The sequence below is a fragment of the Saccopteryx leptura genome, chromosome 8 (genome assembly GCF_036850995.1).
Source record: "Saccopteryx leptura isolate mSacLep1 chromosome 8, mSacLep1_pri_phased_curated, whole genome shotgun sequence".
NCBI classification, from domain to species: Eukaryota; Metazoa; Chordata; class Mammalia; order Chiroptera; family Emballonuridae; genus Saccopteryx; species Saccopteryx leptura.
Window position 1 is genome coordinate 85,692,954 of NC_089510.1, and position 25,250 is coordinate 85,718,203.

Genomic DNA, 25,250 nt, shown 5'->3' on the forward strand with positions numbered 1-25,250 from the left:
GAGCGTCAGACCGGGATGCCGAGGACCCAGGTTTGAGACCCCGAGGTCAGCAGCTTGAGCGCAGGCTCATCTGGTTTGAGCAAAAGCTAACCAGCTTGGACCCAAGGTCGCTGGTTCAAGCAAGGGGTTACTCAGTCTGAAGGACCGCAGTCAAGGCACATATGAGAAAGCAATCAATGAACAACTAAGGTGTCGCAATGCGCAACAAAAAACCGATGATTGATGCTTCTCATCTCTCCGTTCCTGTCTGTCTGTCACTGTCTATCCCTCTCTCTGTCTCTGTAAAAAAAAAAAAAAAAGAAGAAGAAGAAACAAAGAGAGAGGATGCAAATAAAATCAGAAGTAAAAGAGAAGTTGACAACTGATACAATAGAAATACAAAGTATTATAACAACTTCAAACAATTATATGCCAATAAATTGTACAATCTGGCAGAAATGGGTAAATTCCTAGAAGCATACCTTCTTCCAAGACAGTCAAGAAGAAACAGAAAATCTCAATAGACTGATAACTACTAAGGAAATCAAATCAGTAATCAAAGGACACCCAACAAATAAAAATTCTGGACTGGATGACTTCACAGGTAAATTCTACCAAACATTCAAACAACTAACAACTGTCCTTCTTAAACTACTATTCAAAAAAATTCAAGAGGAGGGAAGACTTCCAAACTCAATTTATGAGAATATCTCTGATAAACACAAATTCAAAAATCCTCAACAAAATATTAGCAAACTGAATTCAACAATACATTAAAAAGATCACACATTATGATCCAGTGGGATTTATTCCTGGAATGCAAGTTAGTTCAATATCTGCAAATCAAAAAATATGTCATACCACATAAAACAAATTAAGGATAAAAATCATATAATCATATCAATAGATGCACAAAAAGCATTTGACAAAATCAAGCGTCCATTTGTGATAAAAAGTCTCAGCAAAGTGGGAACAGAGGAAACATACCTCAATATAATAAAGACCATTTATGGCACACCCACAGCTAATATCATACTTAATGGCGAAAAGCTAAAAGCTTTTTCCTTAAGATCAGGAATAAGACAAGGATATCCACTTTCACAAATTATATTCAACATAGTATTGAAAGCCCTAGCCACAACAATTAGATAAGAAAAAAAAAGGCATTCAAATTGGAAAGAAAAAAAAAACTATCATTATTTGTAAATGGCATACTAAATATAGAATCTGGCCCTGGCCAGTGGCTCAGTGGATAGAGCATCAGCTCAGCATGTGGATGTCCTGGGTTTGATTCCTGGTCAGGGCAAACAAAAGTGACCACCTACTACTTCTCCCTTCCTCTCCCCTTTTCTCTCCCTTTTCCCCTCCTGCAGCCAATGACTCAATTGGTTTGAATGTGGCCCCAGGCACTGGGATAGCTCAGTTAGTGAGTGAGTCAGCCTCGGGTGCTAAAAATAGCTCAGTATTTGAGAATCAGTCCCCATTGGGGGCTGCTGGGTGCATCAGTAAGTAGTCTGCCTCACTATCTCTCCTCCTCTTACCTAAAAAAAAAAAAAGAATCCTAAACATTCCACCAAAAAAACTACTAGAACTGATAAGTGAATTCAGTAAAGTAACAGGATACAAAATTAGTATACAGAAACCAGTTGCATTTTCTTACATTAAAATGAACTATCAGAAAGAAAAATTAAGAATCCCATTTACAATTGCCTTAAAAAAAAAAAGTACCTAAGAATAAATTTAATCAGACAAAAGGATCTGTATTCAGGAAATTATGAGACACTGAGAAAAGAAACTGAAGATCATGTACTACAGAGATGTATACCTGAAACCTATATGACCCTATTAACCAATGTCACCTCATGAAATTTAATGAAAATAAATCTTTAAAAAAAACAACTGAAGGCCCTGGCCAGTTGGCTCAGTGGGAGAGCGTCAGCCTGGCATGCAGCAGTCCCAGGTTCGATTTCCGGCCAGGGCACACAGGAGAGGCACCCATCTGCTTCTCCACCCCTCCCCCTCTCCTTCCTCTCTGTCTCTCTCTTCCTCTCCTGCAGCCAGGGCTCCATTGGAGCAAGGTTGACCCGGGCACTGGGGGTGGCTCTGTGGCCTCTGCCTCAGGCGCTGGAATGGCTCTGGTTGCAGCAGAATGACACCCCAGATGGGCAGAGCATTGCCCCCTGGTGGGTGTGCCGGGTGGATCCCGGTTGGGCGCATACGGGAGTCTGTCCGACTGCTTCCCCGTTTCCAACTTCAGAAAAATACAAAAAAAAAAACAAAAAAAAACAAAACTGAAAAAGATACAAATTAATGGAAGCATATACTGTGCTCATGGATAGATAGAACCAACATATTTGAAAGTCTATATTACCCAAAACAATCTATAGATTCACTGCAATCTCTATCAAAATACCAATAGAATTTTTCACAGAACTATAACAAATAATCCAAAAATTTATATGGAACCACAAAAGAGCCTGGAATAGCCAAAGCAATCTTAAGAAAGAACAAAATTGAAGGTTATCACACTACCTGCTATCATTCTGTACTATAAGGCTATATTAATCAAAATGACAAGGTACTGGCATAAAAACAGATACACAGATGAATGGAACAGAATAGAGAGCCCAGAAATAAAGGCCTATATACTCAATTAATCTATAACAAAGGAGACTAGAATATACAATGAGGTAAAGACAGTCTATTAAACAAATTGTGCTGGGAAAATTGAACAAATACATGCAAGCAATGAAACTAGACCACCTCTTTACACCATCGATAAGAATAATTTAAAAGGGATTAAAGTCTTAAATATAAGACCCAAAACGATAAGACTCGTAGAAGAATACATAGGCAGTAAACTCTGACATCACTCTTAGTTATGAATTTGATGATAATATCTCCTCAGGCAAGGGAAACAAAAGAGAAAATAAACAAATGGAACCTGTTAAATTAAAAATTTTTGCACAGCAAAGAAAACCATCAACAAAATAAAAAAAAACAGGCCCTGGCCAGTTGGCTCAGCGGTAGAGCGTCGGCCTGGCGTGCGGGGGACCCGGGTTCGATTCTCGGCCAGGGCACATAGGAGAAGCGCCCATTTGCTTCTCCACCAGCCCCCCTCCTTCCTCTCTGTCTCTCTCTTCCCCTCCCGCAGCCAAGGCTCCATTGGAGCAAAGATGGCCCGGGCGCTGGGGATGGCTCCTTGGCCTCTGCCCCAGGCCCTAGAATGGCTCTGGTCGCGGCAGAGCAACGCCCCGGAGGGGCAGAGCATCGCCCCCTGGTGGGCAGAGCTTCGCCCCTGGTGGGCGTGCCGGGTGGATCCCGGTCGGGCGCATGCGGGAGTCTGTCTGACTGTCTCTCCCCGTTTCCAGCTTCAGAAAAATACAAAAAAATAATAGTAATAAAATAAAATAAATAAAATAAATAAAACAACCTACCAATTGGGAAAATATATTTGCCAACAATACATCTGATAAGGGGTTAAGATCCAAAATTTTATAAAGAACTCACAAAACTTAACACCCCAAAAATGGGCAGAGAACCTGAATAGATATCTCTCCAAAGAAGACATACAGATGGCTAACAGACATATGAAAAGACGTTCAACATCACTAATCATCAGAGAAATGCAAATTAAACCACAATGAGATACCACCTCACACCTGCCCAAATAGTTATCATCAATAAATCAACAAACAAGTGTTAGCGAGGATGTGGAGAAAGGAGTGTTGTGCATTGCTGGTGGGAATGCAAATGGGTTCAGCCACTATGGAAACAGTGTGGAGGTTCCTGAAAAAAATTAAACGTAGAACTCCTTTATGATCCAGCACTTACCTTCTAGGTATACATCTGAAGAAATCTAAACAACTAACTTGAAAAGATATATGTACCCCTATGTTCACTGTATCTTTATTGACAATAGCCAACATATAGAAGTAACCTAAGTGCCCATCAATAAACGATTACATAAAGAAGGGTACACAGATACAATGGATTATTACTGGGCCATAAAAAAGAATGAAATCTTACCATTTGAGACAGTATGGATGAACCTAGAGCGTATTGTGCTAAGTGACATAAGTCAGTCAGAGAAAGACAGATATGCTACAATTTCACTCATAGGTGTAATCTAATGAACAATGTAAGTTAACAAACGAAATAGAAACAGACTCATAGATACAAAGAACAAACTGATAGTTGCCAGATGGAAAGGGAGGTGAGAGATGGGTAATAAAGATGATGAGATTAGGAAGTAGAATTGGTACTTACAAAATAGTCATGGGGATGTCAAGTACAGCTTAGGAAATATAGTCAATAATGTTGTAATAGCTGTGTACGGGTCCTGGCTGAGTGGCTCAGTAGGCAAAGCAGGGGTCGGGAAACTTTTTGGCTGAGAGAGCCATGAACGCCACATATTTTAAAATGTAATTCCGTGAGAGCCATATAGTGACCTGTGTACGTTAGGCATTATCCAATAAAAATTTGGTGTTGTCCCGGAGGACAACTGTGATTGGCTCCAGCCACCCGCAACCATGAACATGAACAGTAGGAAACGAATGGATTGTAATACACGAGAATGTTTTATATTTTTAATGTTATTTTTTTTTATTAAAGATTTTTCTGGCCTGACCAGGCGGTGGTGCAGTGGATAGAGCGTTGGACTGGGATGCAGAGGACCCAGGTTCAAGACCCTGAGGTCGCCAGATTGAGTGCGGGCTCATCTGGTTTGAGCAAAAAGCCCACCAGCTTGAACCCAAGGTCACTGGCTCCAGCAAGGGGTTACTTGGTCTGCTTAAGGCCCGCGGTCAAGGCACATATGAGAAAGCAATCAATGAACAACTAAGGTGTTGCAACGTGCAATGAAAAACTAATGATTGATGCTTCTCATCTCTCTGTGTTCCTGTCTGTCTGTCCCTGTCTATCCCTCTCTTTCTCTGAAAAAAAAAAAAAAAAAAAAAAGATTTGTCTGCGAGCCTGACCAGGCAGTGGTGCAGTGGATAGAGTGTCGGACTGGGATGCGGAGGACCCAGGTTCGAGACCCCGAGGTCGCCAGCTTGAGTGCGGGCTCATCTGACTTGAGCAAAAAGCTCACCAACTTGAACCCAAGGTCACTGGCTCAAGCAAGGGGTTACTCAGTCTGCTGAAGGCCCACGGTCAAGGCACATATGAGAAAGCAATCAATGAACAACTAAGGTGTCGCAACAAAAAAACTGATGATTGATGCATCTCATCTCTCTCCATTCCTGTCTGTCTGTCCCTATCTATCCCTCTCTCTGACAGGAAAGAAGAAAGGGAGAGAGGGAGGGAGGGAGGGAGGGAGGGAGGGAGGGAGGGAGGGAGAGAGAGAGAGAGGGAGGAAAGATTTGTTTGCGAGCCATAGGTTCCCGACCCCTGGGGTAAAGCATTGTCCCAGTGCGCCAGAAACCATGGTCAGGGAACATATGAGAAGTAATCAATGAGTACACAAGTAAATGGACAATTAAGTGAAACAACAAGTTGATCCTTCTCTTTGTCTCTCTCCCCTCTCTAACTTTCCTCTCTCTATCATATATCAGTGGGGAAAAAAAATAACTGTGTATAGGCCCTGGCCGGTTGGCTCAGTGGTAGAGCGTCGGCCTGGCATGCGGGGGACCCGGGTTCGATTCCCGGCCAGGGCACACAGGAGAAGTGCCCATCTGCTTCTCCACCTCCCCCCCCTCCTTCCTCTCTGTCTCTCTCTTCCCCTCCCGCAGCCAAGGATCCATTGGAGCAAAGATGGCCCAGGCGCTGGGGATGGCTCTGGTCGCAGCAAAGTGACGCTCTGGAGGGGCAGAGCATCGCCCCCTGGTGGGCAGAGCGTCGCCCCTGGTGGGCGTGCCGGGTGGATCCCGGTCGGGCGCATGCGGGAGTCTGACTGTCTCCCCGTTTCCAGCTTCAGAAAAATACAAAAAATAATAATAATAAATAACTGTGTATGGTGCCAGGAGAGTACTAGACTTATCAGAGGCTATCACTTTGTAAATTATGTAAATGTCTAACTACTATGCTCTACACCTGAAACCAATATAAAGTAATTGAATGTCAACTGTAATTGAAAAACTGGTTTAAAAAAAGAATTTCAAATAAGCTAAGAGGTAAAAGAGTAATAATAATTTACTCAGAAGAAGGCAAGAAAAGTAACATAAATAGGTAAGATATCGAAAACACAGTAAAACAGTAGATTTACACCCAGATCAGTAATTAGTTTAAACAGAACTACAAAACATCACTGGCCATGTAGTGATGATTGTTTTAACTGGGTAATGGATACAGAGGCTTTATCATACTATTTTGTTTACTTTTATTTATAAATTTTCCACTATAAAAACTTGGGTGTTTTTTTTTAAAGGAAACCAAGAGTAAAACATAACCTACTAAACATTAGAAAGTGAAGGAAAAAAGAAGAGGTAGTGTGAATTAAATCTTTCATGACCAGAAGTAGAGTTTTAATATTGAAAAACAGAGATATAAACATTATAGACACTAGAATGACTGAAACGGTTGCCTCTCAAAAGTCAAAGTGGGAGTGAAAGGTATGAGGCAGGATAAATCTGTTTTACTACAATTTATTTTAAAAACATTGGTTATTTTAATTATCAATATTCAAAAATGAAGTATTTTTTATTAAAATTTTATTTTGTTTAAAAATCAATAAAAAAATTTTTTTGACAGAGACAGAGAGTCAGAGAGGGGGACAGACAGACAGGAAGGGAGAGAGATGAGTTGAGAAGCATCAGTTCTTCGTTGTAGCATCTTAGTTGTTTATTGATTGCTTTCTCATATGTGCCTTGATGGGGGGGGGGGGTTCCAGCAGAACGGAAGAACGAGTGACCCCTTGCTCAGCCAGCGACCTTAGGCTCAGGCCAGCAACCTTGGACTTCAAGCCAGCGACCATGGGGTCATGTCTATGATCCCATGCTCAAGACAGTGACCCCGTGCTCAAGCTGGTGAGCCTGTGCTCAAGCTAGATGAGCCCACACTCAAGCCGGAGACCTTGGGGTTTCTTTTTTTTCTTTTTTTTTTTTTACAGGGACAGAGAGAGTCAGAGTGAGGGATAGACAGAGACAGACAGACAGGAACAGAGAGAGATGAGAAGCATCAATCATCAGTTTTTTGTTGCGAGACCTTATTTCATTAATTGCTTTCTCATATGTGCCTTGACCACGGGCCTTCAGCAGACTTAGTAACCCCTTGCTCGAGCCAGCGACCTTGGGTCCAAGCTGGTGAGCTTTTGATCGAATCAGATGAGCCTGCACTCAAGCTGGTGAGCTCAGGGTCTCGAACCTGGGTCCTCCATATCCCAGTGCGACGCTCTATCCACTGCGCCACCGCCTGGTCAGGCAATAAAATATTTAATAGTCAGAAAAAATAGTGGCAGTTAAGATGCTTAGTCATTTATACACTGCTTACAAAACTAAAGGGATATTTCAAAATGAATACAAAGCTATAAAATATCTCCTAAGTTTTGTGAGCAGTACACTTAAAAAACAATTAGCCCATAAAATGGAAAAATCTGTAAGAATATTTAAATAATAATGCCAAGTATTCTAAATAACATTCTTATATACATTATAATTCTTAGATTATGGTATCTTAATATGAAAATAAATTATTCTACCAGATTATTTCTTAATTTAAATGAAATCAGTAATTTATTTATTAGATTAAATCAGAAAACTCTAGAATCATTAAAAATCATTCCTGTATTTTACCATTATAATCTAAAAATCTAAGCATGACAATGTGTTATACTTTCACACTGAAACCTTATGAAAAGCTAATGGTAGCTCAGGTGGCTAGAGCATTACCCCCATACACCAAGACTGAGTCCCACCTCCAGTCTGGGTACACACAAGAGGCCACCACCGAATGCACATCTAGGTGGAACAACAAATCGATGTCTCTCTTTTTTCTCGCCTTCCCCCTCTGAAATCAATAAAAATGTCTTCATAGCCTATGACTGTAAGAAAATAACTTTATAAAAGTTAACAGCATTATATGCAATAAAACTAATGTAACTTACCTCCTTTTCTTCACCAACTTGGTCCAAGCTCTCATGACTTGAAGGATTATATGGAATTACTAAAAACCCAATCCCAAACATAAAAAAGAGAAAAAATGCCATCCATTAACTGAGTTTAACTTAAAATTTTCTCTTTATTTGATTATTTCAGTTTTTTTTTTCTGGTCTTCATCATTTAAAATTAAGTTTCTATCCACTAATAACAAAGTATATATAAATATGGGTTAAATTCTAATCTTTAATGAGGATAAAGAGAGCAAGAACTAATCAGTAGCCAAGTACTAATTTTACCAAATATTTTTGCTACTTTAAAACATTTCTCTTCTTTACAAATTAATCAATTCCTTCTATAAAGGTGATTCCATAAACCCTATTGAATTATTTTAGTATTCTATAAAGGTGATTCCATAAACCCTATTGAATAATTTTAGTATGAGTGAGATATGGTGGTGAGACACGGAGGCAGAGGGTCTTTGATTTTCGTTCCTTGTTTTCATACTCAAAATGCTCATAACTACTGTACCACAGTTCAAGTAAAGGACTAGTAAAGATTGGATTCTAGGCTTCTATTCCTTGAAGCCACTTGGGTCAGAAAAAAAAAAGCCTACATTTCATACAATCACCTTCTTCTATGAACAACAGACTGCATTCCATCTTTTCAGGAAAAACTACTTGCTTTTTATTTCTTTATTCATCCCATAGCAAGCTTCTCTGTCCCATTTAATTGCTCTTCAAATTTCTCAGATACACACTGAAGATTTTGTGTCTATTTGACATGTGAACTCACATGATCTTTTTTGAATTTTTTATACTAAATCTGTATCTCTTGTGTACTTCTTACTTCTAATAATAAAACTTAATAAAAACAGGTCACTTTAACATAGTCAACATGGCCCACAAAATCAGTATGCTTTCATTACTAAAAACAGCTAGGTTTGCTGAATTTAAAAGGGTCTCAAGGCCCTGGCCGGTTGGCTCAGTGGTAGAGCATCGGCCTGGCGTGCGGAAGTCCTGGGTTCAATTCCCAGCCAGGGCACACAGGAGAGGCGCCCATCTGCTTCTCCACCTCTCCCCCTCTCCTTCCTCTCTGTCTCTCTCTTCCTCTCCCGCAGCCGAGGCTCCACTGGAGCAAAAGATGGCCCGGGCGCTGGGAATGGCTCCTTGGCCTCTGCCCCAGGAGCTAGAATGGCACTGGTTGCGACAGAGTGATGCCCTGGATGGGCAGAGCATCGCCCCCTGGTGGGCGTGCCGGGTGGATCCCGGTCAGGCGCATGCAGGAGTCTGTCTGACTGCCTCCCCGTTTCCAGCTTCAGAAAAAAAAAAATTAAAAAAATAAATAAATAAAGGGTCTCAAAAGATATTTATCTAAATTAGAGAAAATAGTCATTCATCGTGGTTTACATAGTTGCCTTTTTAGAATGTAAAATATGTATGTTAAATATTGTGATGATATCACCATTGCAAAATATGGTTATCTAACGTTTATTTGGGGAGAACAGAAATATTTTTACACCTGGGTGAGTCACCTGAAGAAGTCTCTGAAAGATACTTTTGTTAAACGAACAATGGTTCGCGACAGCGCCCTTCTTACCAGTTTGTGCATGGTCTGAGTGTATGGTTGACTGATCCATGGGCATCACTGGTTCCTATAAACATTTCCAAAGAAACAGTAACTTATTAATGGGTACAGGAAAAGTTCTTGAAAGATATACAAATGACAATAACCTTTAAATGGTAGATTTCATGGGGGATTTTTATTTAATTTTTCTTTATTAATCTGTGTTATATTTTTATATAATGAAAATGCTTTGATTACATATTTAAAACAGAAAGTAAAAAATAAAAATTTTAAATGCAAAAACTCTCCCATAATCTGAAACTTTAAATAGCAAACACAAAGACTGATTGTCCTTACCTGATCTTTGCTTAGTGTTGATGCTAGAATAATGGGAGCTATAAACTAATGAGTTCAGCTTAAAGAAGAGAATTAAAAAAAAATCTCTTAAATGGTTCTCCCTGCATCTTTCTAATTTAGACCAGAGGATTTTATATTAGACCAAACAGAAAAGTTAACAATATCCTACAATTTGTAATGACAATTTCCAAATACCCAATGTGTGAAATGGACTGTAAAGTATTATTACCCACATTCTGTAACAACACTGTTGAGCTGGGATTCCTTAACACCTCTCACCTCCACATTTTAGCCTGTTCTGGTAGTATTGCCAAGTGATCTATTGAAAATAGACAACTGTGTCTTACCTGTGGCAAGGTATGTCGCCCACATTCAATTGTGACAAGTTTGTGGCACTTCTTATGAACCAGGAGTTTGCAGTTGATACACTTATACCCTTGGCGTCCAAGTCCCCATATCCGATCAGTACAGATGGCACAGTGTGCCCGCTGGAAAGAGTAATTCAACGGAATTTAGTAACCACACCAAAAAAGGGGGTCATAATTATTCCCCAACAGTTTGCTAAAAAAAAAAAATAAGTGAAAATATATGGCTTTCTTCTCTAACTCAATTCTCTTCATCATACAGAACTTTTCCAAAGCTATAATGGTCAGGGAAAAATAAACAGAAAAGAGAGCTTGTTTTAAAGAGACAGGGAAGGCCTTGGCCGATTGGCTCAATGGTAGAGCATGTGGAAGTCCCAGGTTGGATTACTGGCCAGGGCACACAGGAGAAACGCCCATCTGCTTCTCCACCCCTCCCCCTCTCCTCTCTGTCTCTCTCTTCCATCCCCACAACCCTGGTTCAGTTGAAACAAGTTGGCCCCAGGCACTGAGGATGGCTCCACGGCCTCGCCTCAGGCACTAAAATATATAAAATAGCTCAGCTGCCAAGTAACAGAACAACAGCCCTAGATGGGCAGAGCACTGCCCCATGGAAGGGCCTGCCAGGTGGACCCCGGTCAGAGTGCATGCAAGAGTCTGTCTCTCTGTCTCCCTGCCTCTCACTTAAGAAAAAATTACAAAATAAAAATATAAAGAGACAGTGAAATTTGAAACCATGTTGTTTTCTGTTTTAAGTCCAAGAATTTTAAGTCTTCATATCATTAGGTTAAGAATAATAACAATAGGAAAAGTGAAAAACATTTGGTGGAAAAGATGTACAAGGACCCTCAAGCAAAATTAATCCTTCCAGACTATTCAGAGGTAAAACCAATGCCCTGTTCTCTTAAAGAGAATATCTAAAGTGACTTTTCATTTCAAAGTTTTTAAATATCAGCACTACTGGGAACATAAATTTGGGAACCTTGGGTGGTGATTTCTATTTACATTAATAAATTCAGAACATGGCACTAGTTTTCTCTGTCTCTCTCTTCCCCTCCCACAGCAAAAGCTCCATTAGAGCAAAGCTGGCCTGGGCACTGAGGATGGCTCCATGGCCTCCACCTCAGGTATTAGAATGGCTCTGTTGCAACCTAGCAATGCTCCAGATGGGTAAGCATCACCCCTGGTGGGCATGCCAGGTGGATCCCAGTTGGGTGCATGCAGGAGTCTGTCTCTCTGCCTCCCCACTTCTCACTTCAGAAAAATAAATAAACAAAAATAAATAAAATAAATTACCTCAAGAAAACAGGTGTACTGCAAAAACTGGGAATGTTAGTAACCTCACTCCTTTAAAATGGAACAACAAGACTACCTTTCTTTAATAATAGATAGAAAAAAAGTAGATATTATCAACATTCAACAAAGTCAGGTGTACCCGGTTGAATCGCTTGGCTTGAAAAGTGTGCCCATTTGCACAATAAAGCTTTCTCCAGCGGCGTGCACCTCTGCGGTAGATAGATTCTGTGAAGTGTAAGAAAAAGTAAGTGGGAATAAAAATCATTCTATTATAATTAAGTCTGTAGTTTTTTTCATGATATTGATTGCAAGAAAAAACTTAACACTGATGAAAACCTCGAAGTGAAAAAATAAAACAGATTCATCAAGGGACTAGGTGAAAATAAAGCCCATGGAGTATGTATGTTTCAGTAACTACCATTGCTTTTCTGTTTTTTCATTTTCCCCCCAACTTCTACAGAGGAGTTAAAAGGACAAAACAATAAATGCATCCTTCACCAAGACCCACCAGTGCCTAAGGTCTGGCCACACTCCGCTCTCCAACCCCACTGTATGTGCTGCAGAGCGAGCCCTTGTTTTCCTCTCTATTTACACATATACTCTTCTTCCTGAATCACTTAAATGTAAGTTACAGGTATCATTACACTTCACCCTTAAATTCCCATTGCCTGAGACTAAGGACATTCCCCCTAATTCCACTTAAGCACAATATCATCACCATATCTTAGGAAATTAAAAGTAATTTAGTATTACCTAATATGCAGTTCAGATGCAAATTTCTCTATTTGTCCTCCATGTGTCTGTCATTCATAGCTTTCTTTTTCTCTCAAGGACCAAATCCAAGATCCAGGCATTGCATTTGAATGCTGTAACTTTTCTTGAATGCATGCTAAAACATTCACTCTGCTTTATTTGTTGTTTTTCATGATGTTGACTTTTTTTTAACTGGCAGATGTTTTAAGTGCTAAATTCTGGATTTGTTTCCTCATTAGAGTCAGTATTAAATACTTTGTAAAGGTGCATTTTCCTTTTGTAAGTACCTACTCTTATTTCTAAGGGACATTTTATAACCACCAGAATATTCTCTTCCCCAACCTTTCATGCAATGGTTTTTATGTGAATACTTCTAAACAAACTAAAAGCTCTCACAAAATCAAATCTAGATTACCTGCATAAATTTGGTTCAGTCAATCACTACTGACCTAATATATATTATTTTGACTGTAAGTCATTAATAATAATATTCCAAAATAACAGTTAATACTGGGAAAGACTCCATTAGGTTTGTAAACTCATTTTAAAGGAAATGTAGCACTGGGTTTACTCTTTAAAATTAAGATAGAAAACACCAGTTGAAATGCTCTGAATTAGAAATCTTGAGAAAGTATAATACAGAACCTTACATATAGATGCTTTTATTTTTAATTATTTATTCTATTAGGAGTAACCAAAGCAGAAAGTTCCTGTTAATAGCATCTTAACCTTAAAGAATATCCTATTTCAGAAACTTTCATGAACTACAACCTGATATAATTTAAACATGTTAATGTTGGCTAGAAATTAAAAGAGCCAAGAGACCAAATTAATGGTTATCAAGCCTTCCCCCCAATGCTCTTGTTTATTAATCTTTATTATACTGAAGTAGTCACTATCTCAACCAGCAAGTTTTAAAGAGGGAAAGTGAGTATGAAATATAGTGACCCACAATAGATTTGGAGATAGGACTCTAGAGCCAACACCTGCTACAATGGCAAGTCTTTCAAAACCTGCACTTGGCCCAAGAGAGAACAGCCACTTCATCAACAGCTCTGTAAAGGTAACCTACACTGTCTTTAATTCATCTGCTGAATCCAAATTTGGAAAAGAAACCAAATGAATGAAAAGTTCTATTTCTGATTTCCTTTCACTTGTGCCATTGTTTCATAAATAACTTTATTCAAAGGTATACAGTATATCAACACTCACTGTCTTCTCCTGGGCAGGGCATTCCAGGACGTTCTGGTACACAAGGAAATACTGAAAGAAAATAAACTAAAATTAACACAGCATATTTAAAACACACAAATTACATAGACTTTTTTTTTTTTTTTTTACAGAGACAGAGAGAGAAGGATAGACAGGGGCAGACAGGAACAGAGAGATGAGAAGCATCAATCATTAGTTTTTTGTTGCGCATTGCGACACCTTAGTTGTTCATTGATTGCTTTCTCATATGTGCCTTGACCATGGGCCTTCAGCAGACCGAGTAACCCCTTGCTCGAGCCAGCGACCTTGGGTCCAAGCTGGTGAGCTATGCTCAAACCAGATGAGCTCATGCTCAAGCTGGGCGACCTCCGGGTCTCGAACCTGGGTCTTCCGCATCCCAGTCCAACGCTCTATCCACTGCGCCACCGCCTGGTCAGGCAAATTACATAGACTTTTAAATTTGAATATCAAAAAAAATTGACCCGAATTCCAACCTGATCCTCAACAGTAGAGTATATGATCCATATTACTATTTTTTTAAAGAGTTTACCAATGCTACCTAAAAAGTTTTCACAAAATGAGCATCCATAAATAATGCATTAGAAATTCAAACACCTCATTCCAGTCCCTGTTAACATCATTGATTTTTTTTGTCCTTAGAGAAATCATTTACTATTTCCTTAAATTTTGTTGTTGTAGTGACAAGTTTACTACTATGAAGAATCATAATTAAATAATAGAAATGTACACAAATATGAACATAAACCATTTTAGGTTTTTTAAAAGATTTTATTTATTGATTTTAGAGAGAGGAGAGAGAGAGAAGTAGGGGGAAGAATGTTTTCCATCTGTGCCTTGACTGGGCAAGCCCAGGTTTTCAAACTGGCAACTTCAGTGTTCCAGGTCAACACTTTATCCGCTGGGCTACCAGAGGTCAAGCTAAACAATTATAGTTTTTAAAAGCTGTATATTAAATTTAGGAATAAATTAACACCAGAAACAGTACTCAAATCCAACAATGTAAGTTTTATCTTGGGAACTATATATTTATAAACAAGTTAAGTCAGACCATTTTTTTAATATAGAGATAGACTATAAAGAAATAGTATGTTTATGAACATTTAGTCAACTATTTGTGGTCCGTGATGTACAAAAGGATATGGTTTAATAAAGAGCACAGAGTTTGGGAAACATAGTTCCTTATATAAACTAACTTCAGAAAATAGATCTGTGATATTGTATAAAAATAAAACTTAAAATACAATGTTTAATACCATTTATCAATCATTTGTTTAAACCAGGGGACCCCAAACTACGGCCCGTGGGCTGCATGCGGCCCCCTAAGGCCATTTATCCGGTCCCCCACTGCACTTCCGGAAGGGGCACCTCTTTCATTGGTGGTCAGTGAGAGGAGCATAGTTCCCATTGAAATACTGGTCAGTTTGTTGATTTAAATTTACTTGTTCTTTATTTTAAATATTGTATTTGTTCCCGTTTTGTTTTTTTACTTTAAAATAAGATATGTGCAGTGTGCATAGCAATTTGTTCATAGTTTTTTTTTATAGTACGGCCCTCCAACAGTCTGAGGGACAGTGAACTGGTCCCCTGTATAAAAAGTTTGGGGACCCCTGGTTTAAACATTCATTATAGTTTTATTTCAAATAGAGATAACCTCCAAAATGGAAGACTTCTAAAGTTCTGCTAGGATCTCAACAAATTAGATTATGGATCCCTTCGGAATTCCAAAGTAGAAAAAAAGTCAAGTTACTATTTTTCAAAAAACTCAGTGTACAGAAAAGAATAAGGGAATGATAACATGTATTGAAATGATCCATTATACTTAAGGGAAATGTATATGTTTCCAGCATTAGAGTTCCCTAGGTCTCCTGAAGCTCCACAAATGTTCCATACAAAAATGACACTATATTTCAATTAAATGCAGTACATTAAGTGGGTTCTACATGAGATAAAATATTGAGGGGTAGTATGGTAGAAAAAAGAACACAGATCTGTAATCAGAATACCTAGATTTACAACCCAGGTTTATACTGTCCCAGTTACACGGTGGCTGAGTTTAGGTTTCTTATGACCCACCTCTCTGGCTTGCTGACCTTTAACATACTAATGTCTATTTTAACTATGTAAATAGTTTCACTGTTAACCTTTAAACAAAAGGACACTTAACACATTTTACCTTTAGAGATCATTATTTGCATAAACTGCAAACCTGTAAAACTGCAAGGGGATGACTCAGGTTCAACTAGGCTGATTCTTAAGTTCCATCCTCAACTTTGCTGTGAAACACTGAGTTTTAATTATCCAAGGGGGCATAATCAAACAACAAATTTCCCAAGATTAAAAAAGCTGATTTTGTCACCTCTAGCAATTGAGAAACTACTGAATAAAGACATTTATAGAGCGATGAGAAATAGAGATTAAGAAATGACATCAGTATTATGCTTTAAACTGGTCGAGAATACAGGGTTGTTTTTATTTTTCTTAATTATTGCTCTAGAAGAAATGACTACTCCTTTACCATGAATCAAAAGTTCGGAATCCTTGTTTAGCTCGTAAAGCCTAAAGGCTTCTTCTAACTCCAACTGAGATGATACTGTACACGGGTCTCCTACAAAATATAGAAAGTAAAGTTCACTTTCTTAATCCTCTAAAGGTAATGATTAGTAAACAATTTGTTACATAAAATATTGAGAAAAAAATTAACATATATACAAAGAGAAATATTTGCCAAGGACAAATCTTTATTTATTTAGACATTTGGGTAATATAACTTCATTTCTATTTCAACAAAATATTGAGGCTCATAGATATCAAATTGTACACATATAAAACTATTTAATTCTCGCCCTGGCCGGTTGGCTCAGCAGTGGAGTGTTGGCCTGGCATCTGAAAGTTCCAGGTTCGATTCCTGGCCAGGGCACACAGGAGAAGCGCCCATCTGCTTCTCCACCCTTCCCCCTCTCCCCTCTCCCTTCTCCCCTCTCCCCTCCCTCTCCCTCTCCCTCTCTCTCTCTTCCCCTCCTGCAGCCAAGGCTCCACTGGCTGGGCTGGGAGGATGGGAGGATGGCTGAGGACAGCTCCATGGCCTCCGCCTCAGGCGCTAAAATGGCTCTGACTGCAGCAGAGCAGCGCCCCAGATGGGCAGAGCAGCGCCCCCTGGTGGGCATGCTGGGTGTATCCCAGCCGGGCGCATGTGGGAGTCCATCTGTCTGCCTCTTGCCCGCTTCTCACTTCGGAAAAACACAAAAAGTACCCAAAACTATTTCATTTCAATAATGTACACATTCAAAATATACCTATCAGTACCTACCACTGATCACATTTTAGATTGTTACTGCAGTATGACTTTCAGCCAGGGACAAGCTTTCTGTTACTTGTTTCTTTAAAAGAAGCAAAAGTATATAGTTCCATTGCCACAACATGGTCTGTTAGAGGTGCCCACGTAATCATTTTGTCAAATTCTTCCTTCACCCGAGAGCCTGCTCAAGAGACTAAAGGAAAGGAAGTGTGGCTAATAAAGTACTCTGGACTGAAGAACAGTCCTGTTTGAGTTTTTAAATGTAAATGTATAGTTTTAGTAAACTTACAGAATGGAGAAGGAAGGAAGGAACACCTCCCTCTGTCAACCAGCTAAAGAACTGAGTCTTCCCTGGCAACCCACAAGAGAACACCTTTCCCGGTAGGATGGCATTCCTCGATGAAAACGTCATTGTGAACACAGCTGCGGCCTGAGCTGGGTCCTCAACCCTGTCATTCTTTTGAACATTCCTGTGGTTACCCCAATTGTTACCACATACTCGATGCTACCAACCCTGTCCAAACCTCAATCACTCTTAGCAGAGAATTGGTCTAGTACTTGAGAGAAAAATGAAGTCATCGCCTGTCCTGCTATCTCAAAGAAATGAGTGTCCTGTTCTCTAGCTTGGCCACAAAAGCCCTACTTCCTTCTAGCTTCTCTGGGTATTGTTCCATTCGTCTTCCTTATTCCACTTTTATCTTGGCTTTGCCTGGCTCTGCTCAGGCAAAGGCATGTTTGAGTCTTCCTCTCAAAAATCTCTCTCCCACACAGTAAGCATCAAAATCACTCTCCCACACAAGAATCACCAAAAATCTCTCTCCCACACAAGAATCATCAAAAATCTCTTAAAGAGGTCTAAAATCTCCCAAAGAGGTATCCTGCAGTAATTTGTGCCCAGGCTCTCCCCCGGGCTCCAGATCCCACTTCTCTGTGTGACTTCTACAAAATTACTTCTCTGAGCTTCAATTTTCCCGATGTATTGTAGAAAGAAGGCTATTACCAATATTGCAAGTATGATGGGAAAACTAAAGATCATATATTTAAAATGACTCATAGTATTCTTAATCCATTACATGTCTGGCTTTTTTTATTGCACTTTGATCAAAGGCCATAAATGGAATTAACTATTGTTAAAGGTATCATTTTTCAAAAAAAAATCAATTTTTCCTTTTTGCTAGATATTGCCTTTTTTTGCCAAACCAATATCTACTTGCTGTTGGTTGACACCTAGGCCAGACCAAGAACCTATTTTCAACTTGTACCTAGAGACTGATACGTCTGAATAACCACAAGGAGTGTAGAAATAAGAGTTAATAACTGATATTACGTACATTCAAATCTATTTTGTTTTTATTGGACTGAATGTCTCTGATTCAAGTATTACTTTTTGGGGCCAACTGTTTAATGCCTGATAAAGCAGGACACATTACTCAGAAGTAAAACATTCATTCCATAGAGTCATCATGAAGCAAAGATGAAAAGAAAAGCTATTTCTTAGCCTGACCTGTGGTGGTGCAGTGTATAAAGTGTTGGCCTGGAATGCTGAGGTCACCAGTTCAAAACCCCAGGCTTGCCTGGTCAAGGCACAAACTAGAAGCACCAACTACAAGTTGAAGCTTCCTGCTCCTCTCTCCTTCTCTCTCTCTCTTCTAAAATCAAGAAATTAAAATTTTTAAAAAATTTAAAGCCTACTCTATTGTTAAAATCTGAATTCACATCCTGAAACAGGCATATATGCACAGTGAGACTTGCTCAGTTCAATAGATTTCAAGGTAATGAAATCTATTTATTAACCACCAGAACTGGTCATTTTTCAGTCTATCTACATTTTCTTCTCACCTTTAAAAAGAAAGAAGTAAATTAGAGCACTGGACCTCAAAGTGTTTGGTAAAGATGCAAGATCTGATTAGTTATGAGATAACCTGACAATACACAGAACATGAAACACATATACAACACTAGTTGTATTAGGTATTTCAACATATGACTAAATTCAATGCCCCACATTTAAAAGAATCAACATGGCCTAAAACCAAAGTTGGCAACCTTCAATATTTTTCTGAGACAGCACCACCACACTGCTCTCCCTGTTGTTTGAGTCTGCCAGGTTTACAGACTCCCTGCTCCCACCAGGACCTTCCCACTGGCTCTGGGCGTGGGTTCAGAGCACTACAGATCACTGTAAAAGTTATTGCACCCCCTACTCTAAGGGGTTCCATTACTTAAAATACATATTTGTAAAAAATGTTCAAGAATGCTGTGATGTTGAAGTGGTAATAACCAGGGTAAGAAGGAAATCAACAGACCTTAATGGAAAGTTTAACCTTTTACTTGAATGAAGCAAAAGCTACAGTTTTGTTGTTTTTCTCCAGAAAATTAGGACACTTAATAGCTAGAGAAAAACTATGCATTGTAAAAGGATAAGACCATTTAATCTGATAATTAATTTAATTTACTATGTGAATTGGTTCATTAAAATATGCTATTTTTAAGAAAAAAACAGAATATAGCACCTCCCAATGCTTAAATCTCTAATAAGAGACATTAAACTACATTGTGGAAAGGCTCGTATTAACCTGTCACACAGTTCCCATTTTTCTTTTTTGGTGTATAGTATATTGAGTATATTGAGTACTGCTCTAAGCACTAGAGCTCCCTGGTGAAAGCCATGATCTCTGCTCTCACGAGCTTACATTCTACCACAGAAACAAGAAACAAACTGAAGAGGGATAAGAGGTTTCTTGGAAGACATGACATTTGAGTTAAGACCCAAATGACAAGAAAGAGCCATCCATGTGACAAGCTGGGAACGGAACTCTCCAGGCAAAGGTAATGCAAAGTATAAGGCACTATTAAGGGATTTTAATGAATGGTCTCTAAATCAACTTTTTAATAAAATGCACTATCTAGTGATTCCTATGTGTACTACAATTTGAAAACCACTGACTGCAAAACCTCTAAATGGCAAATGAATAGAATGAAATAATCAGAAGAGGATTAAAATGAAAACAACACTGGTTCATGGTAAAATTCAGTTTATTGATGCTAACTATATTTTTTGTACTACGCTCAACTATAAAGTCTCATTTTCAGGCTGAAGACATAGTGTTAATATATCCATACCATTTATAATTAACAATATTGAAAATAACCTTGTGATAGAATTGGTCAAAAAGTTGTTGAAAAGATAAAGACACTCAGTTTTACCCTTAAATAATAAAAAATTTAGGCCCTGGCCGGTTGGCTCAGTGGTAGAGCATCGGCCTGGCGTGCAAGAGTTCCAGGTTCGATTCCCGGCCAGGGCACACAGGAGAAGCGTCCATCTGCTTCTCCACCCCTCCCCCTCTCCTTCCTCTCTGTCTCTCTCTTCCCCTCCCGCAGCCAAGGCTCCATTGGAGCAAAGTTGGCCGGGGCGCTGAGGATGGCTCTGTGGCCTCTGCCTCAGGCACTAGAATGGCTCTGGTCACAACAGAGCGACGCCCCAGATGGGCAGAGCATCGCCCCCTGGTGGGCATGCTGGGTGGATCCTGGTCGGGCGCATGCAGGAGTCTGTCTGACTGCCTCCCCGCTTCCAGCTTCAGAAAAAACAAAAACAAAAATAAATAAATAAAAAATTTATAATATCAAGTGAGCATTACTTATTAAATTTCAAAAACTGTCAAGGACTCATAATACCCTTTGGCAAAGCCAAAGGGAAAGAGATGTTCTCAGTCGATGTAGCCGTGTCATGATCTGGTTTAACTCTTTCTGACATCAAATTGTCCCTAGTTACCAAATTTATGATATGCATATTCTGCGAATTTGCCACACTGTGAGCCCTATATGATAGCACAAAATTACATATAAAAATGTTCATTATAGCTTAGCTGTAGAGCGTCGGCCCAGCATGTGGATGTCCTGGGTTCAATTCCCAGCTAGAACACACAGGAGAAGCACCCACCTGCTTCTCCACCCTTCCCTTTCTCCTTTCTATTTCTCCCTTTTCCTCCGCATTCAAAGCTCCAATGGAGCAAAGTTGGCCCAGGAGCTGAGGATGGCTCTATGGCCTCCGCCTCAGGCTCTAGAATGGCTCCCGTTGCCACTGAGCAACGCCCCAGATGGACAGAGCATCGCCCCTTGGTGGGCATGCTGGGTGGATTCCGGTCGGGTGCATGCGGGAGTCTGTCTCTCTGCCTGCCTGCATCTCATTTCAGAAGAGTAAAAAAAGTAAATGTTTATTATATACTGATATAGTAGTGAAAAATTATAAATAGTCCAAATGTCTACCAATAAGGGATTAAATAAATAAATCATGAAATATTATGCAGATTTTAAAAAGGTAATGATCCAAACTGATGCACAATGAAGTGAAAAAATGTCCAATACACAATGTAAAGGAAAAATAGCTTCATGGTTTGTATATAATTTTTTTGTTTATAAAAGGCGTGCTTATCAATAGTGCATAGAAATGAACATTTGTTGTTGAAAATATCTAGAAAGATATATATTGAACTGTTACCAGTGGTTTCCTTTTAGAAGGGGAATTGGAGAAGGAGGAAAGAAGCAAAAGGGCCAAGATAGTTAAACTTCATAAACATCTGTCCCAGTTTTTGCCCCCAAATAGTGAACACGGATTACTTCAGAAAAACTTTAAATATGTCTTTAAAAAATGACAATCTACAGCTTGGAACTCTACAAATCAAGGAACATAGAAATGGCCCCAAATATTGAACTAAATATTATAATGACATTCCTTAAAATGAAATTTCATTCATATCATAATTAACAGAAAACCATTATACAATTAGTATATTTAGGGTATTTTAAACTACACTTCATTGACGTTCCCAATGTGTAAAATAAAGTCTAATGTAGTTTGTCAAACCTTCAGGGATCCATGCTTCTTAACCTTTAATATTCATGCCACTCACCTTAGATCCTGTTAAAATAAAGATTCCAATTCACTAGTCTGTGATAAGGCCTGAGATTCCCTTTCTAGTAAGCTCTGCAGACCACACTTTGAGTAGCAAGGATCTAATTCAAGTTCATACCTCACTACTTCCTACACTTTAGATTTAGTGAGTTACTATTCTTTCCCACATACTGTATTCTTCAAACCTCTGTGCCCTTTTATTGTATCTTATTCTTCACTGTAAATGCTGTTCCTCTCACCTCCTCCACTTCAAGAACTTTCACTCCTTGTTCTAGTTTAGCTCAAACCTCACAGATACTTCAGGCATATATAGATGCTGCTTCTTTTGTATTCTAAGGCCCCTATACATTATGTTTAACTCACCACATTTGCTGTTCACATGTCCATCTGCCTGTGACACTGAGCAGGTCTGGGGATAGAAAACACCTTACCCTCGGCACAGATACTCAGCAAATACTTTCTGAGCACAAGTCATTAAGGTATGGAGTTTCTGCCACCGTTTTTGAAATAATGTTTGTCATAATCACTTTTATTCCATAATATTTTCTTTAAAGTAATATTCACTAAAAAATACTTTCACATTACTGAAGGTCTAGTAAAATATAAGACAACACATATTCAAAATTAAAGTAAAATGTAATACTACTTGATAGGATGTTTCCCTTATTCCTGGATAAAGAGTCACACTACATCACTCTATTTCAGGGTGCAAGGGGTAAACAAAGATGGTAGGTACATTTAGGTAGTCTTTCAATTTAAATACTTTTAAAAAAAGTTAAAATGGCATCAAAATTTTAGTATACCTTTTCTCCCCTTAAAAAATTAGGACTTTTATTATATTTTAAAAACAAATGACAGAATAGAATCTTAAATCAAATGCTTCCACTTGCCGCCCTCTCTTTGCCACTCACCTTCCTCATCAATCCATTTCATGGTGAAAAGCTGTTCGTTGTCAAAAGAACACATGTCTCGAACCTCACTGCAAAGCCCCTCAAAGGAGATGGAAGGTTCAAAATGTGTTATCATGATATCCCTGAAAAAGAAACGGAGTTTTAAGTTTGACAATGATTAAAATGAGTAACATTCTACACATTACTGAATGCTGAAAACTTGAACACGTGCTGTTTCCAGTAAACCATCTCTGTAAAGTAAAAATTAAATTGGTAAGAAATGTTAATTCAATTTCCACGCAAGTGCTCTAACAGAGCGTAGTCTCACCACTGCTTTAATGTTATCAGAAGATCTTTTATTTTATTTTACTTTTTTGTGACAGATATAGAGAGAGAGACAGAGAAGGACAGACAGGGACCGATAGATAGGATGGGAGAAAGATGAGAAGCATTAATTCTTCGTTGTGGCTCCTTAGTTGTTCATTGATTGCTTTCTCATAAGTGCCTTGCCAGGTGAGGGGGAGGGCAGCAGACTGAGTGACTCCTTGCTCAAGCCAGCGACCTTGGGCTCAAGCCAGCGACCATGGGGTCATGTCTATGATGCCACACTCAAGCCAGTAACCCCACACTCAGCTGGTGAGTCCGCGCTCAAACCAGAGACCTCAGGGTTTCGAACCCGGGTACTCCACATCCCAGTCCCACGCTCTATCCACTGCGTTACCTCCTGGTCAGAAAATCGTTGTTGTTTTTTTTCCCCCTGAAGTGAGATGCAAGGAGGCAGAGACTCCTGCATGCACTTGACCGGGATCCACCTGGCATGCCCACCAGGGGGCGATGCTCTGCCCATTTGGGGCGTTGCTCCGTTGCAACCAGAACCATTCTAGTGCCTGAGGCGGAGGCCATGGAGCCATCCTCAGCACCTGGGCTAACTTTGCTCCAATGGAGCCTTGGCTGTGGGAGGGGAACAGAGAGATAGAGAGAAAGAAGAAGGTAAAGGGTGGAGAAGGAGATGGGGGTTTCTCCTGTGTATCCTGGCCGGAAATAGAACCTGGGACATCCACACACCCGGCCGACACTCTACCACTGAGCAAATTGGCCAGGGCCCAGAAGATCATTCTTTTATTAGGCACTGTACTCCATACATGAATAACTTCTGCCTTATATTTAACAGAAGACTGTTTCAAGCACTGTCCCAGATCTCCTCTTCCCAAAAAGTCTATCCTTTGTCTAAGAGATGGATCTTCAAAAATTTGACAAAGATCTGTCCTGTCTTCTTCCTCAGCCCTTACTTCCACATGACTAACCACCCATGAGACTGTCAACCATTCTTTCTATGGCATGACTTTTAGATCTCACACCTTTATGTTCACCTTTTTTCCAAAAAAATTCCCATAGGTCCAAATTAGTTTTTAAATAAAAAAACATAAGAATAAACACAAAAGTGTAAGCAAAAGTATGTGAGTCATATAGCAGCTATTCATTATAAAACTTAAAATGTAACAAAATGTTTTAGAGCAGAAGCCCGGGGTTTCCTCCAAGGAGCCATGAAAAGCCTCCAAATGATTTAATCTTGCAGTGGCCAACCATAGTCATCCTTCCAAAGGTAAGTTCAAGAGACAGAATGATGCTAATTTATCACTTCAATGATGATCTCCATATGTCACACTTTGTTCTAAGGGTTTTACAAAATTAATGTAGTTCATGTCCTTCTGTTTTAAACTCTTCAAATGCCTTTTGCCTCTCATGCAGAATAAAATCCAAAGCCCCTGAAGTCTATAAGGCCCTATGTGAACTGGCCCTGGCTACCTCTTCTACCACCGAACAGATAACCCAATGTTTATAGTTCACCACATACCCCCGCTCGCATGTAAGCTTGATAAAAGTACATTATACGTGTATTCCGAATGGCCAGCATAGTGCCTAGCACAGAACAGTTACTCAATAAGTATGTTTCAAAGAAACGAAGGAAATGACACTGTTAGGAACTGTGAGCAAACATGGCTAATTGGCACATAGAGCAGGAAATAGAAAATTAAATGTTTTAATCAAAGGCAAAAAGTTGAAACTGCAGTCCTAGGGGCTACTGAAGATAAGAAGAGAGCCAAGCATAGAAACTGAATGGCCTTTTCTTAATAATCATTCCCTCCCTAAGCATCTTATGGATTTCCACACCTGCCTCTTAGAACCCTCTTGCCTTGGCTTTCATGACAGTATGCTTCCCTGGCTCTCTTTCTACAATTGTCTTCTTTAACATTTAAGTCTCCTTTTGTCTTGAATCACAAGACAGTCTTTACACTGCTCTCATATTCATTAATTCATTCACTGATTCCTTCTCTCTCTCTCCCTTACTCTCACTCTTTCTGAAACATACTTCACATTCAATGCTTTAACTATTATCTCTATGTAGGGGTCTCCTAAATCTATAATTGCAACTCTCTGTGCTATTGAAAACTCTTGATAATCTGGTTCTAATTTCTATTCTCAATTTGATCACATCATTCCCAACAAAAATACTCTACTACAGACATCTGGTTTAACTCACAGGCCTCACTCATAAGACCCTGATGATGCAAG

General features: G+C 39.3%; 1 protein-coding gene across 1 annotated transcript in view; it reads right to left on the reverse strand.

Annotated features, from left to right (window-relative positions):
* Nucleotides 1–25,250, reverse strand: part of PRKCI (protein kinase C iota) — an 84,446-nt gene that overhangs the window by 33,828 nt on the left and 25,368 nt on the right. Inside the window, exons 2-8 of the mRNA XM_066347038.1 lie at nt 22,698–22,819; nt 16,095–16,184; nt 13,559–13,609; nt 11,733–11,818; nt 10,283–10,423; nt 9,612–9,666; nt 8,021–8,079 (exon numbers count right to left, since the gene is read on the reverse strand). Coding sequence (XP_066203135.1) covers nt 8,021–8,079; nt 9,612–9,666; nt 10,283–10,423; nt 11,733–11,818; nt 13,559–13,609; nt 16,095–16,184; nt 22,698–22,819 — 604 coding nt within the window. The remainder of the gene's footprint in view (nt 1–8,020; nt 8,080–9,611; nt 9,667–10,282; nt 10,424–11,732; nt 11,819–13,558; nt 13,610–16,094; nt 16,185–22,697; nt 22,820–25,250) is intronic.